A 16757-nucleotide genomic window follows, 5' to 3' on the forward strand; every position below is an offset into this window, starting at 1 on the left:
AAAGTATTTGGTTCTAAATATAACAAAAGTTTAAAAAGTAAAAGTATAAATCATTTCAAATTCCTTATTAAGCAAAGCAGACGGCACCATTTTCTTGTTTGTTTTCATTTACAGATAGCCAGGGGCACACACCAACACTCAGACATTATTACAGATAGCCAGGGGCAGACGCCAACACTCAGACATTATTACAGATAGCCAGGGGCCACTCCAACACTCAGACATTATTACAGATAGCCAGGGGCAGACTCCAACACTCAGACATTACGTACAGATAGCCAGGGGCCACTCCAACACTCAGACATTATTACAGATAGCCAGGGGCAGACACCAACACTCAGACATTATTACAGATAGCCAGGGGCACACACCAACACTCAGACATTTTATAAAATATGCGTTTGTGTTTAGTGAGTCCGCCAGATCAGAGGCAGTAGGGATGACCAAGGATGTTCTCTTGATAAGTGTGTGAATTGGACCATTTTCCTGTCCTGCTAAGCATTCAACATCTAACGAATACTTTTGGGTATCAGGGAAAATGTATGGAGTAAAAAGTACGTAATTTTCTTTAGGAATGTAGTGAAGTAAAAGTTGGCCTAAATAGTAAAGTACAGATACCCTAAAAAACTACTTAAGTAGTACTTTCAAGTATTTTTACTTAAGTACTTTACATCACTAGTTTTGACCTGGGCTCGTAGTATTATATTAGTATCCCCGTTAGCTACTGGTAAAGCAGCAGCTACTCTGGGCCAATAGGGCTCTGGTTAGAAGTAGTATATATATATAGTGACTGTGTCTAATGTAGCTGCGCCTGTGTGTTTCTGCTCCAGACCATCGTGCACTGCGCCAGGAAGACAGAGTTTGCCCTGTGGAACTACCTGTTTGCTGCCGTGGGCAACCCCAAGGATCTGTTTGAGGAATGTCTGATGGCCCAGGACCTGGACACCGCTGCATCCTATCTCATTATACTACAGGTTAACATACTCCCCCTGTCTCATCCTAATTACCAGAGGCAAACATTGATTTAGAAATGTGACTGGTATTGGGGTTAGGGTTGGAGCCAGGGTTAAGGTTGGAGTCGAGGTTGGGGATAGGGTTAAGGATGGAGCCAGGGTTAAGGTTAGGGATGGAGCCAGGGTTAAGGTTAGGGATGGAGCCAGGGTTAAGGTTAGGGATGGAGCCAGGGTTAAGGTTAGGGATGGAGCCGGGGTTAAGGTTAGGGATGGAGCCGGGGTTAAGGTTAGGGATGGAGCCGGGGTTAAGGTTAGGGATGGAGCCGGGGTTAAGGTTAGGGATGGAGCCGGGGTTAAGGTTAGGGATGGAGCCAGGGTTAAGGGTTAAGTAGTTAAAAGGCTTGTATTGATAATGTGACTGTTGCCCCCAGAACATGGAGGTTCCAGCAGTGAGCAGGCAACACGCTACACTACTCTTCAACACGGCTCTGGAGCAGGGCAAGTGGGACCTCTGTCGTCACATGATCCGATTCCTCAAGGCCATTGGCTCTGGAGAGATGGAGACCCCACCCCCAACACCAACCACTCAGGTACAGGAAGGAACAAATTCATAATCTCTTTCTGTCTTCTACCTCTCTCTACTCTTCTCTCTCTTTCTGTGTTTGTCACACATTCTGACATGTTATGTTAGAGCTAAACCTCTTAATGCTTTAGTGTTATCTATGGGGTAATGGTTGAGATGGTCTAAAAACACTGTATAAATGAGACTGCTATGAGGCTACTGCCTCCACCTCTGTATAATTGGATATAGATACCCATAACTGGCTGTGTGGTGCATTTACATTGTGCAGAAACCCTGCCGTGTCAGAGGCTTATATTGGATGAGTTTCCTCGCTGATAATGATCTGTCTTCTCAACAGGAACCCAGTTCGACGGGAGGTTTTGAGTTCTTCAGGAATCGCAGCATCAGTCTGTCTCCGTCAGCTGACAGCATCGCTGCTGGGAAGTTTAACCTACAGAAGACCTTCAGCATGCCCTCTGGGCCCTCTGCTAAGGGGTACGCCACACACACACACTTTATTTGACATCTCCTCTCTTTAGTAATCATATGATCCAAAGGCAGCTTTTGTTTGTTTGAGTATCTAATGCAGGGGGTTATTAAACATTTTCAGCCTTGGACTCAAATTAGAAATTCTGTGTTTTCCTGGGACCCAAGCTTAGGAAAATATGCAACTATACGTAAATATTGGTACATTTCATTTCCATTATGCCTAAAACAAATGCAATATAGACAAAAAACAAATAATGAAATACCCATATAAATATCTATTCATGTTTATTTTACCCATTAAAAACACCATTACATACCTGTCTAGGTTGGTACTGTAGCTGTTAAAATACAATCAATATTTTTTATAATGAACTGATTGACCAAATCACACAAGTTGACGTTTTCAACAAGCATGTCTATTCTGGGCTCAGTTTTTTACAGTGCAACAGTGAAGTCATGCTCAGCATGGAGTCTGTTTCTGTACTTGTTTTTAAAGTATGCCAGAGTTAGGAACCCTGACTCGCAAACTAGATCAGAACATCTACTGCTTTCTCAGTCAGGCAGGAGACCACTTCCTGCTGTAGATGAGCAACCCAGAACTCTTCAAAAAGAACTTAGGGAGCAACCCAGAACTTGCTTCAATCAGTTTATTCCAGTTCAGAATGAAACTGATTACTTGTATTTTAACAGCAACAGTTCCAACCTAGACTTGTTTTCAACAATAATTTCTACAGTAAGATGTACAGTAGGCCTGATACCTTATTCTGTACTGAACTATCAGTCACGAGCTAGCTTGCTTTGGCTAACGTTAGCTAGCTAGCTATTAGCTGTGTGCAAGGCCAGGGGATTGTTTGAAAGAGAAACTCACATCTACTATGAGAGAGAGTACTCCCTTATTGATGCTTATCACCTGCTAAATTACAACGTCTTGCTATCTGACTGACTTTTCCACTGTCGAAGCACTGTTTCCTGTTCTGAAAGAACTCCCTAGGTTTACCGTCATGCTGTGGATTTTTAGTTTTAATTTGTTCGTTTTGAGACTCATTACTAAGCACTTCCCCGCCAAAACACATTGTTGGCACTCCTCGTTATTTCAAAGTTTGTATGAATCCAAGCGAGAAAAACAAATTGTTGTATTTGCATTTCATGACGATTGAGCTCAGTCAGAACTTGTGGCCAGCTTGAGTCCATTTGATGACAGCGTTGAGTGAGAATGATGACGGCTCATCTGCTGCTGAATGCCACTGCTGCAGCAACACGCATCTTCCTCCCACTGGCACCGCTGTTCCAAACTGGCGCCGCTGTTCCAAACTGGCGCCGCTGTTCCAAACTGGCGCCGCTGTTCCAAACTGGCACCGCTGTTCCAAACTGGCACCTCTGTTCCAAACTGGCGCCGCTGTTCCAAACTGGCGCCGCTGTTCCAAACTGGCGCCTCTGCTAAGCAGAGAGCTCTGTTGCACTTGGCCAAATCAATTCCAGTAATCAATTAAATAATTATAAATATACTCTGACATGTTGTGACCCATTCTGTCAGAAAGGCTGATCTAATGTGTACTGAGAGGGATTGTCCTCTTCCCAATCATTTCTGGGCTCAGTACACGGACCCCACGGAGTTGGTCAGTTCCATTTATTTTATTTTATTCCTGTCGGCTCATTAGAGTTCAATCACTTCCTGGACTGACTGAAAGTTGGATGGAATTGAGCTCAACTCTGGTAAAGCAGTGTATGTACTATAGGCCTTTCTCTTCATAGCTATAACACATCTCTCCCTCCTCCTCTAGGTCTGAGAGGTGGTCTAAGGACAGTGACTGTGCAGAGAACATGTACATAGACATGATGTTGAGGCGTCACGCCCGCCACCTCCTTGAGCACATCAGACTGAAAGAGCTGGGTTGTTTCTCTGCCCAGCTGGGCTTCGAGCTGATTAGCTGGCTGTGCCACGAGCGCACGCGGGTGGCGCGGGTTGATGATTTTGTCATGGCGCTGAAGTGTCTCCACAAGGACTTCCTGTGGCCGTTTCCTGTCACCCCAGCCGGCTCCATCAGCTCGCCTTTCAAGAACGGACACCGCAGGACAGGTGTGTGTGTGTGTGTGTGTGTTGAGGTAATTGGAATACTTCTGAAAGTGTGTGTGACTGCTGGTGCTGCAGGGGCTCTGTCCGTCTGTGTTTGCAATGCATTTTTGTCCTCAGCAATGACTGTCCCCCTCACCCTCTGACTCATTGGGTGTATGCAAACTTCGTGACTGAGTGCATTTTTTTCTCAAGTCGTATTTGTTTAGTGAAGTGTTATTTTTATCATTCAATTAAATCTGACCCTGTTTGTTCCTCCCTCCCTCCCTCTAGTGCTGAGCCAGCATCTACTGAAGTCCCAGTCAGCAGACAGCCTGTTGAACAGTGACATGGACACAGCGCCCCCGCAGGCCGCAGCACGCATCAGCAACCACACCTGGCTAGACGGGCTGGGAGCTCTTGGACCTACAGAGCCTACAGAGATGGACACTGCCTTGTCCCACGGGGGGCCACAGACACAGGAGGCCTTCCTCTCTCCACTAACCAACAAAAGTAAGTAGTCTTCATCAGGAGATAGGAACAGCTGAGACTCTCTTTCACTGAGATGTAGTCAGAGAACTCTCTACCAACCTCTCTTTCTCGCTCAATTTCTACCTCGCTCGCGCTCTACCTCGCTCGCGCTCTACCGCTCTCTCCCTCGCGCTCTACCGCTCTCTCCCTCGCGCTCTACCGCTCTCTCCCTCGCGCTCTACCTCTCTCCCCCTCGCGCTCTACCTCTCTCTCCCTCGCGCTCTACCTCTCTCTCCCTCGCGCTCTACCTCTCTCTCCCTCGCGCTCTACCTCTCTCTCCCTCGCGCTCTACCTCTCTCTCCCTCGCGCTCTACCCTCTCCCCCTCGCGCTCTACCTCTCTCTCCCTCGCGCTCTACCTCTCTCTCCCTCGCGCTCTACCTCTCTCTCTCGGGCTCTACCGCTCTCTCCCTCGGGCTCTACCGCTCTCTCCCTCGGGCTCTACCGCTCTCTCCCTCGCGCTCTACCGCGCGCTCTACCGCTCTCTCCCTCGCGCTCTACCTCTCTCTCCCTCGCGCTCTACCGCTCTCTCCCTCGCGCTCTACCGCTCTCTCCCTCGCGCTCTACCGCTCTCTCCCTCGCGCTCTACCGCTCTCTCCCTCGCGCTCTACCTCTCTCTCCCTCGCGCTCTACCTCTCTCTCCCTCGGGCTCTACCGCTCTCGCGCTCTACCTCTCTCTCCCTCGCGCTCTACCTCTCTCCCCCTCGCGCTCTACCTCTCTCTCCCTCGCGCTCTACCTCTCTCTCCCTCGCGCTCTACCTCTCTCTCCCTCGCGCTCTACCTCTCTCTCTCCCTCGCGCTCTACCTCTCTCTCTCTCCCTCGGGCTCTACCTCTCTCTCCCTCGCGCTCTACCGCTCTCTCCCTCGCGCTCTACCGCTCTCTCCCTCGCGCTCTACCGCTCTCTCCCTCGCGCTCTACCTCTCTCTCCCTCGCGCTCTACCGCTCTCTCCCTCGCGCTCTACCTCTCTCTCCCTTCGCGCTCTACCTCTCTCTCCCTCGCGCTCTCAATTCAAGGGGCTTTATTGGCATGGGAATCATAAGTTTACATTGCCAAAGCAAGTGAAGTAGATAATATACAAAAGTGAAAAAAACAAGTTCCAAAAGAATAAAGACATTACAAATGTCATATTATGTATATATACAGTGTTGTAACGATGTGCAAATGGATAAAGTACAAAAGGGAAAATAAATAAACATAAATATGGCTTGTATTTACAATGGTGTGTTTGTTCTTCACTGGTTGCCCTTGTGGCAACAGGTCACACATCTTGCTGCTGTGATGTCACACTGGTATTTCACCCAGTAGATATGGGCGTTTATCAAAATCGGGTTTGTTTTCAAATTCTTTGGATCTGTGTAATCTGAGGGAAATATGTGTCTCTAATATGGTCATACATTTGGCAGGAGGTTAGGAAGTGCAGCTCAGTTTCCACCTCATTTTGTGGGCAGTGAGCACATAGCCTGTCTTCTCTTGAGAGCCATGTCTGCTGACGGCGGCCTTTCTCAATAGCAAGGCTATGCTCACTGAGTCTGTACATAGTCAAAGCTTTCCTTAAGTTTGGGTCAGTCACAGTGATCAGGTATTCTGCCGTGGTGTACTCTCTGTTTAGGGTCAGTCACAGTGGTCAGGTATTCTGCCACTATGTACTCTCTGTTTAGGGCCAAATAACATTCTAGTTTGGGTCAGTCACAGTGGTCAGGTATTCTGCCACTATGTACTCTCTGTTTAGGGCCAAATAACATTCTAGTTTGGGTCAGTCACAGTGGTCAGGTATTCTGCCACTATGTACTCTCTGTTTAGGGCCAAATAACATTCTAGTTTGGGTCAGTCACAGTGGTCAGGTATTCTGCCACTATGTACTCTCTGTTTAGGGCCAAATAACATTCTAGTTTGCGTGTTTTTTTTTGTAAAATCTTTCCAATGTGTCAAGTAAACATCTTTGTGTTTTCTCATGATTTGATTGTGTCTAATTGTGTTGCTGTCCTGGGGCTCTGTGGGTTGTGTTTGTGAACAGAGCCCCAGAACCAGCTTGCTTAGAGGACTCTTCTCCAGGTTCATCTCTCTGTAGGTGATGGCTTTGTTATGGAAGGTTTGGGAATCGCTTCCTTTTAGGTGGTTGTAGAATTTAATGGCTCTTTTCTGGATTTTGATCATTAGCGGGTATAGGCCTAATTCTGCTCTGCATGCATCATTTGGTGTTCTACATTGTACACTGAGGATATTTTTTCAGAATTCTGCATCTCTCTCTCTCTCTCTCTCTCTGTGTGTGTCTCTGTCTCTCTCTCTGTATCTCTCTCTCTCTGTCTGTGTATCTCTCTCTCTCTCGTTCGTTCGTTTTGACTGTGTTGTAATTAGTTTTATTCTAATTGATTGGATGTTCTGGTCCAGGCTTCAGTGTGTTAGTAGAACAGGTTTATGAACTCAGCCCCAGGACCAGCTGGATGAGGGGACACTTTTCTTTGCTTAGCTCTTGGCATTGCAGGGCTTGGTAATGATATGAGAGGAGGTAACTGTATTTTAGATGTTTCCAAAACTTCATTGTTCTTTTTTTTAGTTTTTATTATTAGTGGATATTGGCCTAATTCTGCCCTGCATGCATTGTCTGTAGTTTTCCTCTGGACATGTAGGAGAATCTTACAGAAGTCTGCATGCAGGGTTTCAATGGGGTGTTTGTCCCATTTGGTGAAATCTTGTTTTGCAAGTGGACCCCACACCTCGCTGCCATGAAGTGCAATTGGTTCAATGACTCATTCAAATAGTTTTAGCCAAATTTTAATCGGTATTTGAATTTGTTTAATGGTGTAGAATGCCCTGCGTGCTTTCTCGCTCAGTTCATTCACTGCCTCATTAAGGTGTCCAGTTGAGCTTATTTTTAAACCTATGTAATTGTAGTGGTGTGCAGTACTCAATATATTTTGTACCAATTGACAACTTTGGTCTAATTCCCTGAGATCTGGATCTTCTCTGGAAAATCATTATTTTAGTATTTTTGGGGTTTACTGCCAGGGCCCAGGTCTGGCAGTACTGCTCCAGCAGGTCCAGGCTCTGCTGTAGGCCATGTGCTGTGGGTGACAGCAGGCATAGGTCATCTGCGAAGAGCAGGCATTTATCCTCTAAATTGTGGAGCCTAACACCAGGGGCTGAGGATTTTTCTATAATAGTGGCCAATTTGTTGATGTAAATATTGAAGACTGCAGGGCTCAGATTGCAACCCTGGCGAAGGCCCCGCCTTTGGTTTAAGAATTCTGTTGTTTTCTTCCCAATTTTAATGCTGCACGTATTGCCAGTATACATTTATTTAATTATTTCATGTTTTACCCCCTACAACACTTTCAATAACTGTGTAGAACAGTCCTGTATACCAAATAGAATCAAATGCTTTTTGGAAATCTATAAAGCAAGTGTATATTTTGGTATTATTTTGGTGGACATATTTATCTATCAGGGTGTAAATATGATCAGTTGGGCGATGTTTTGGTATAAATCCAATTAGACTTTTACTCAAGACATTGTGCTTATTAAGGAATTTTAGAACTATTACATTTATAATACTACAGAAAACCTTCCCCAGGTTACTGTTAACACAAATGCCTCTAATGATTAGGGTCAACTTTGTCTCTGTTCTTAAAGATTGGGGTTATGAGTCCAGATGTCAGGGAAATAACCTACACTCAGGATCAAATTAAATAGTTTTAATACAGCCAATGCAAATGTAACACTAGTGAGTTTGAGCATCTCCTTTAGCATGCCATCAGGTCTGCATGCTTTTTGAGCATGCCATCAGTAATAGTCTTATAGAGCTCCTGGTCATGTTTAGTTTCTTTTTTGGTCAGTATATTTAGTTGAGGGTCATAATAGTTTAGTTTCTTATAGAGCTCCTGGTCAGTAATAGTTTAGTTTCTTATAGAGCTCCTGGTCAGTAATAGTTTAGTTTCTTATAGAGCTCCTGGTCAGTAATAGTTTAGTTTCTTATAGAGCTCCTGGTCAGTAATAGTTTAGTTTCTTATAGAGCTCCTGGTCAGTAATAGTTTAGTTTCTTATAGAGCTCCTGGTCAGTAATAGTTTAGTTTCTTATAGAGCTTGGTCAGTAATAGTTTAGTTTCTTATAGAGCTCCTGGTCAGTAATAGTTTAGTTTCTTATAGAGCTCCTGGTCAGTAATAGTTTAGTTTCTTATAGAGCTCCTGGTCAGTAATAGTTTAGTTTCTTATAGAGCTCCTGGTCAGTAATAGTTTAGTTTCTTATAGAGCTCCTGGTCAGTAATAGTTTAGTTTCTTATAGAGCTCCTGGTCAGTAATAGTTTAGTTTCTTATAGAGCTCCTGGTCAGTAATAGTTTAGTTTCTTATAGAGCTCCTGGTCAGTAATAGTTTAGTTTCTTATAGAGCTCCTGGTCAGTAATAGTTTAGTTTCTTATAGAGCTCTGGTCAGTAATAGTTTAGTTTCTTATAGAGCTCCTGGTCAGTAATAGTTTAGTTGGTCAGTAATATAGAGAGCTCCTGGTCAGTAATAGTTTAGTTTCTTATAGAGCTCCTGGTCAGTAATAGTTTAGTTTCTTATAGAGCTCCTGGTCAGTAATTGGGGAGTCCAGTTGATTTTGATTGTCCTTTATAGCTTTTTCTAATCCATTCAACTTCTCATGAATTTGGCGTTGTTCTGCGTTTGTGTCAATTTGAACGGTGTTGTGGAGTGTCCATATCTCTCTCGCTTTCTACCCTTCCTCATCAACTATCTCCCTTCCTCATTCTCCCTCCATCTTTCTCTCCCTAGCGGAGGAGTGCAGTATCGGTTCTGCCACAGACCTGACAGAGACCAGCAGTATGGTGGATGGAGACTGGACCATGGTGGATGAGAACTTCTCTGCTCTCAGTCTGACCCCCTCTGAGCTGGAACACATCTCCATGGAGCTGGCTAACAAGGGACCACACAAGTCCCAGGTCCAGCTACGGTAAGCCTGTCCTGCCACTCATAGACAGGATTTCTACTTCTATTTGACAGCCCAATCAGAGCGACAGAGAGGGTTTACCTTAAGGAATAATTTCCCCTTGCTAAGGGAATAATTCAAGAGTTTTATGGTAGCTTAACCTCTTACCTCTACCTGGGACGCTTGCGTCCCAACTAGAGCTCTGGAAATGCAAATGTGCTACGCTAAATGCTAATAGTATTAGTTAAAACTCAAAAGTTCATTAAAATACACATGCAGGGTATCAAATTAAAGCTACACTCGTTGTGAATCCAGGCAACAAGTCAGATTTTTAAAATGCTTTTCGGCGACAGCATGAGAAGCTATTATCTGATAGCATGCACCAATACACTACAACAGAAAAGCACAGCAGGGGACGTAAACAAAATAATTAGCATTTCGGCCTTACACAAACCGCACAATAAAATAGAAAACAGTCATTACCTTTCACCATCTTCTTTGTTGGCACTCCTAGATGTCCCATAAACACTATTGGGTCTTTATTTCGATTAAATCGGGCCATATAAAGCCAAGATATCGTTATATGTAGACTGTGTGATAAACGAAAAAAAAGGCGATTTCACAACTTAACGTCATTTTTTAAAATTCAAAAAGTAGACGATAAACTTTCACAAAACACTTCGAAATACGTTTGTAATGCTACTTTAGGTATTAGTAAACGTTAATAAGCGATAAAATTCATCCGTAGGCGATGTACATATCATTAGCTGTCGTCTTGGAAAAAATTTCAGGAGAGAGCTCTTCCGGAATGATCTGGGCGGAGACCGGAGGTACGTCGTGCCCCTCTTTCGGTTCAACCAAGAATCAAAGAGGATTAAATTCACAAGATACTCGACTACATGGGGATGCTGTGGGAGTTGAATGCTCGGTCTTATCTAATTCGGCTCACTGTTAACAATTGCTGGAAGTGGCGCAAGGATATTTATTTCCATTTTCTGTGATCAGGTTTTCCTGCGCTTTCCGATGTAACGCACGTTATGTAATAGCCACAGTCGTGATTTAACCAGTTTTAAAAACGTCCGAGGGTTTCCTATACACACATTCTAACCATATGAACGTACTATATTCCTGGCATGAGTAGCAGGGCGCTGAAATGTTGCGCGATTTTTAACAAAATGTTCAAAAAAGTAGAGGGTAGGAGCAACTAGTTAAAGGCATGTACAGCAGAAAGTCTCCAGTTACCACGGAGACGACCTGAACATCTCTGATCAAAGAGAGAGTATTTATTCTGGGAGATCACATAATAGAACTTCTACATTCAAGACTGTAGAAACAATTTGATTCAGAAGATAAAACACCTTTTTCGTTTTATCAACTTGTTTCTATTACTTTCTAGCACATCCAGCTAACTGACAGAGTTAGCCAACTAGCTACAGTAGCTTTGTAGCCATGGATTGTGTACCTTCCATTAGCTACGTAGCTACCTGGTGGATGTTTCCCCTTTGAAACCAGGACAGAGGAAAGCAACATTCACCTCCACAAATATTATTTATATTGATATCCATACTGAATGAAAGGGGATACCTCTATCCATACTGAATGAAAGGGTGATACCTCTATCCATACTGAATGAAAGGGGGATACCTCTATCCATACTGAATGAAAGGGTGATACCTCTATCCATACTGAATGAAAGGGGGATACCTCTATCCATACTGAATGAAAGGGGATACCTCTATCCATACTGAATGAAAGGGGATACCTCTATCCATACTGAATGAAAGGGTGATACCTCTATCCATACTGAATGAAAGGGAATACCTCTATCCATACTGAATGAAAGGGGATACCTCTATCCATACTGAATGAAAGGGGATACCTCTATCCATACTGAATGAAAGGGGATACCTCTATCCATACTGAATGAAAGGGGATACCTCTATCCATACTGAATGACGCACTTAAAACCTCTCTGGGATATGTGGGACGGTAGCATCCCACTTGGCCAAAAGCCAGAGAAAATGCAGAGCGCCAAATTCAAATAAATTCCTATAAAAATCTAACTTTCATGAAATCACACATGTAAGATACCAAATTACAGCTTCATGTGTTGTGAATCCAGCCAGCATGTCAGATTTCAAAAAGGCTTTTCAGCGAAAGCAAACAATGCTATTATCTGAGGATAGCACCTCCATAAACAAAAGAGAGAAAACATACTTCAACCCTGCAGACGCGACACAAAACGCAGAAATAAAAATATAATTCATGCCTTACCTTTGATGAGCTTCTTCTGTTGGCACTCCAATATGTCCCATAAACATCACAAATGGTCCTTTTGTTCGATTAATTCCGTCCATATATATCCAAATGTCCATTTATTTGGCGAGTTTGATCCAGAAAAACACTGGTTCCAACTTGCGCAACGTGACTACAAAATATCTCAAAAGTTACTTGTAAACTTTGCCAAACATTTCAAACTAGTTTTGTAATACAACTTTAGGTATTTTTTAAAGTAAATAATCGATAAAATTGAAGACTGGATGATCTGTGTTCAATACAGGAAGAAAACAAACTGACGCTAGCTTTCAGGTCACGCGCCTCTATCAAACAGTACACATGAAGTGACCCTCGTTCAAGATGGCCGTACTTCTTCATTACACAAAGGAATAACCTCAACCAATTTCTAAAGACGGGTGACATCCAGTGGAAGCGGTAGGAACTGCAAGCAAGTCCCTTAGAAATCTGGATTCCCAATCAAAACCCATTGAAAAGAGTGGCCTCAAAAAAAAAACAAAAAAAAAATCTGAAAGGTTTGTCCTCTGGGTTTCGCCTGCTACATAAGTTATGTTATACTCACAGACATGATTCAAACAGTTTTAGAAACTTCAGAGTGTTTTCTATCCAAATCTACTAATAATATGCATATCTTATCTTCTGGGGATGAGTAGCAGGCAGTTGAATTTGGGCATGCTTTTCATCCAAAATTCCAAATGCTGAGAAGTTTTAAGGGACCTTAACTTTTTCACTTCATTTAAGGGAGAAATTTGCCTTAAAATGTTTTGTGCAACTTATTTCAAAGTTAAGAACATTTTAAGGGACATATGAGGGGAACATTTACTTAAGATGTTTTATGCAAACGGGCCATGTACTTTAATATTTATGTTTTACAACTTTAACTTCACTACATTCCTAAAGACAATGTTGTACTTTTTTACTCCATATATTTTCCCTGATACCCAAAACTACCCATTATGTTTTGAATGATAAAATTCACACACTTATCAAGAGAACATCCCTGGTCATCCCTATTGCTTCTGAATCTGGTGCTCACTGAACACTAATGCTTCGTTTGTAAATTATGTCTGAGTGTTGACGTGTGCCCCTGGCTATCTGTAAATTAAAATTGTTTTAAAAATTGGTGCCGTCTGGTTTGCTTAATTTAAGGAATTTAAAATGATTTAAACTTTTTACTTTTGATGCTTAAATATATTTGAGCAATTACAATTACTGTTGATAGTTAAGTTTAAAACTAAATACTTTCACACTTCTCCTCAAGCAGTATTTTACTGGGTGATTTTTACTTGAGTCATTTTTCTATGAAAGGTATCTTTACTTTTACTCAAGTATGACAATCGAGTACTTTTTTCTGCTACTAATACTCCTCCACCCCACTTCCCAACCTAGCTAGACGTATGGCTGCGGTGACATATTTGTTTGTGTCTGTGTGTTGGTTTCATATGTAGGTTTGCGTATATCTTGTGTGATTTTGTCAGCCTTAGCTTGTGTATCCTTAGGTATGTTTCCCTGGACTCAGATGAACTAAATGGAGTATCTCCATTGACCATATGCTTTTTAGTGTTGGGCTAAGCTTACTCTGTGTCTGGGAAACCAGTCCCTTATAGACCATGCCTTTTTATAGCTGATCTCTCTCTGTCCTCAGGTACCTCCTGCATGTGTTCATGGAGGCTGGCTGTCTGGAGTGGTGTGTTGTGATTGGTCTGATCCTGAGAGAGGCCACAGTCATCAAACAGGTGGTCAACTTCCTGGACAGCCCCGAGGTTCCTCATGAGACCGTCCAGAGTGTGCGCTCCGGGCTGCTAGGGGTCGACGCATGGGCCTCCACTGACTGGTCAGTGTCTCTGTTAGTCTTTGTCGCTCTCTGTCGCTCGCTCGGTCTGTCACTCGCTCTGTCTGTCGCTCACGTACATAGGCCCAATGTCATAATTGCGAAAGGGTTTTCTAATGATCAATCAGCCTTTTAAAATTATGAACTTGGATTAGCTAACACAACGTGCCATTGGAACACAGGAGTGATGGTTGCTGATAATGGGCCTCTGTACGCCTATGTAGATATTCCATTAAAAATCTACCTTTCACAGCTACAATAGTAATTTACAACATTAACAATGTTTACACTGTATTTCTGATCAATTTTATGTTATTTTAATGGACAAAAAATGAGATTTTCTTTCAAAAACAAGGACATAGTGTATATGTTTACAAAAAATATATTTTGGGGGGATTGGAAATGATGCAGACAATTACATTGATGGAAGCCACAATATATCTGCATTATTAAAACTGATTTGTATTCATCCAGAACACTAGTGGAACTGTAGTGTAAAGGATGTTACATATTCTATAGCAGCTGTAGCAAGGGCACAGTGAAGTTCATGAATGTTGTGAGCTTGATACAGACTCCCCCTTCTCTCCACTCCCTGTAGCCTGGGCTATAAGCCCTTCCTGAACATGATCCGGCCCCAGCTACAGAAGCTCATAGAGACTTCTGTAGAGCAGATCCAGCCTGAAGCCTTCCTGCCAGGGGCTTCCAACTCGAAGCTGGCTGAGCCCCAGCCCGGAGGCCCCAGTGCGGAAGACAGTAGGGGGCCTGCTCTCCTGGGTCTGGCCCTTCCTTTGGAGCCCCCTGGGGGGTTAGGGACAGAGGACGGTGGAGTTCCAGAGGAGCAGGAGGAACAGGCGGTGGACGAGGGGGTGTACGACTGCACTCTGTCCTGACATGCCCAGTCCTGACCTGAGTCATGTTCATTAGGCACCAAACGGAAGAAAATGGACTGAAACAGGGAGGGACTGACTATATTGACTTAAACTTTTTTGCTACGGTAAACCCTGATGAATGCAGCCCTTTTCTGACCTCTGACCTTGCTGGTCGGGCGTGATGGGACACGGGATGAGGAAGAAAGACACTGGAAGTCTCAGACTAAACTCTGTGTGTCTGGAACCAGTTTGTTGACTGACGTGGACTCTGATATTTTCCATTGTGTGTGAGACTGTGTGTCATGGTATTGTGTGTATTACTACACTGTGTGTGTAACAAACGCTAGAGGACATTCTCTCCAGTCCGGATACTTGTCCATCCCGGTGGCGGAGCAGGGTCAGTGAGAGTGAGTGGTGAGTGAGTGAGTGAGTGAGTGAGTGAGTGAGTGAGTGAGTGAGTGAGTGAGTGAGTGAGTGGGGGCTCTTGTGTTTTAAGAGTGTCAGTATTGTCCAGTTGATTATGGAGTTGAGTCATTGCAGACATCGTTAGTCAGGACACAGCCGATTCATAACAAAAAAAAATCTTACCTAAAAATATAGATATGATCGATGACGTGCTTCTAACCTCCTATTTATTTTGCTCCACGTAAACATTTTTTTTTTTAAAAGAGAGATTTGCCCACAGACAAGAGTTTACCAGACTGAGTTTGGGCTAACCAGGCTTTATTCTGGGACTAAAGCAGGCAGTTTGTGTTGCAAGTTAGCACTTTATCAAAATATGCTTTCTGGGCTATAGTGTCTAGATAAACATTTCAGATTGCCATGATGACGTGCTGGGCAAGAAGCATCCGGGTTATTGTCTGTCAGACCCGTCACATATTAAGCTTAATTGGCTCATTCCACATTACAGAAAGTTCAACCTATAACTGTTGTCACAGTTTGTGCAACTGAGTTCAGATATAACTTTTTGCAAGGAATCGCCCCTGAAATCAACTATGTGCTGGACAAGTTCTGAGATGCACTGAATGAAGTGTGTGTGTTACCTCCTACTGTACCGTGGATTTAAAGACATTTACTGATGCCTTGGTCAATTATGTGATATTATTCTACAACATTACTTCATGAGACGATGTCAGTCCCCTCACTAAGATATTAAAGACTAGTGTGAGAATTCTGTTGGTGGAGAGAGAAGACGTGTGTGTGTGTGTGTGTGTGTGTGTGTGATGACCTGGATTGGAGGTGAATGATATTGACGAGGGCCTGACCAGGCCTCAACCAAACCATGACTGACTCCTGAAGGGAGAATCTCTGAGGACAAACCACATTATTATGGCCATCCTGACCTGCGTCTTTACACACATGCTTTAGGATTGGCCCTAGAATTGATGTATTACTGTTCAGTTGGCTTCCGTCATGCTGGAGGATCCAAACTGAGACAAACTATATTCATAATTCACTTTGTGTTGATGTCATGCCAGAGATCATTTTTATTTGCCCCATTTTTAAATAGATAAATCACCAACTGATGCACACTTTGGTGTTAATTCAATGTCACATTTCAGTATCGTTTTCTTAAGGTAGGATTGTGTTGGTCTCTACTTAGCAATGGCTGTGGAGTTGAATAGGTCCTATACTATTTAATGTATTCTGACATTGTTTCTATAGGAATTTAAGTCTGTAAGGGCTTGGTTGTTATCACCATGGTAACATGGCAGTAACATACCAAAATCTCAATCATGTAAAACTGAAAACATCTCCAACACATACACCTGTGTGTATGATGTGGAACAGTAAAGACTAAGTACAGTATCCTCACATGGAATCTTTTATGTCCATCAGTATTATTATTTATTGGTTGTGGTGTTATTGCGAATGGGAAAATGTTAGCCTTCATTATTCATTCAAATTGTTTTATTTCGGCTATATCAAAGCAACTAAACAAGAACTATTTGCTTTTGCCTCAACTCGTTCTCAGGCCCTGCGCCCAGGTCAATAACCTGTCACCTGACCAGCATAGAGCTCTCAGGCCCAGGTCAATATCCTGTCACCTGACCAGCATAGAGCTGTCAGGCCCAGGTCAATATCCTGTCACCTGACCAGCATAGAGCTCTCTCAGGCCCAGGTCAATATCCCGCCTCCTGACCAGCACAGAGCTCTCAGGCCCAGGTCAATATCCCGCCACCTGACCAGCATCGAGCTCTCTCAGGCCCAGGTCAATATCCCGCCACCTGACCAGCATCGAGCTCTCTCAGGCCCA

At 43.4% G+C, this 16757-nt stretch overlaps 1 protein-coding gene across 1 annotated transcript in view; it reads left to right on the forward strand.

The window, feature by feature from the left end:
* The window catches only part of LOC115104831 (guanine nucleotide exchange factor subunit RIC1-like), a 99640-nt gene extending 83293 nt beyond the window's left edge, over nt 1–16347 (forward strand). Inside the window, exons 20-27 of the mRNA XM_065007574.1 lie at nt 831–974; nt 1385–1543; nt 1874–2010; nt 3786–4081; nt 4349–4567; nt 9352–9529; nt 13446–13634; nt 14230–16347. Of these exons, the coding sequence (XP_064863646.1) occupies nt 831–974; nt 1385–1543; nt 1874–2010; nt 3786–4081; nt 4349–4567; nt 9352–9529; nt 13446–13634; nt 14230–14521 (1614 nt within the window). The 3' untranslated portion in view covers nt 14522–16347. The remainder of the gene's footprint in view (nt 1–830; nt 975–1384; nt 1544–1873; nt 2011–3785; nt 4082–4348; nt 4568–9351; nt 9530–13445; nt 13635–14229) is intronic.
* Nucleotides 16348–16757: the final 410 nt, after the last annotated feature.

Source organism: Oncorhynchus nerka, linkage group LG22 (assembly GCF_034236695.1).
Source record: "Oncorhynchus nerka isolate Pitt River linkage group LG22, Oner_Uvic_2.0, whole genome shotgun sequence".
Lineage (NCBI taxonomy): Eukaryota > Metazoa > Chordata > Actinopteri > Salmoniformes > Salmonidae > Oncorhynchus > Oncorhynchus nerka.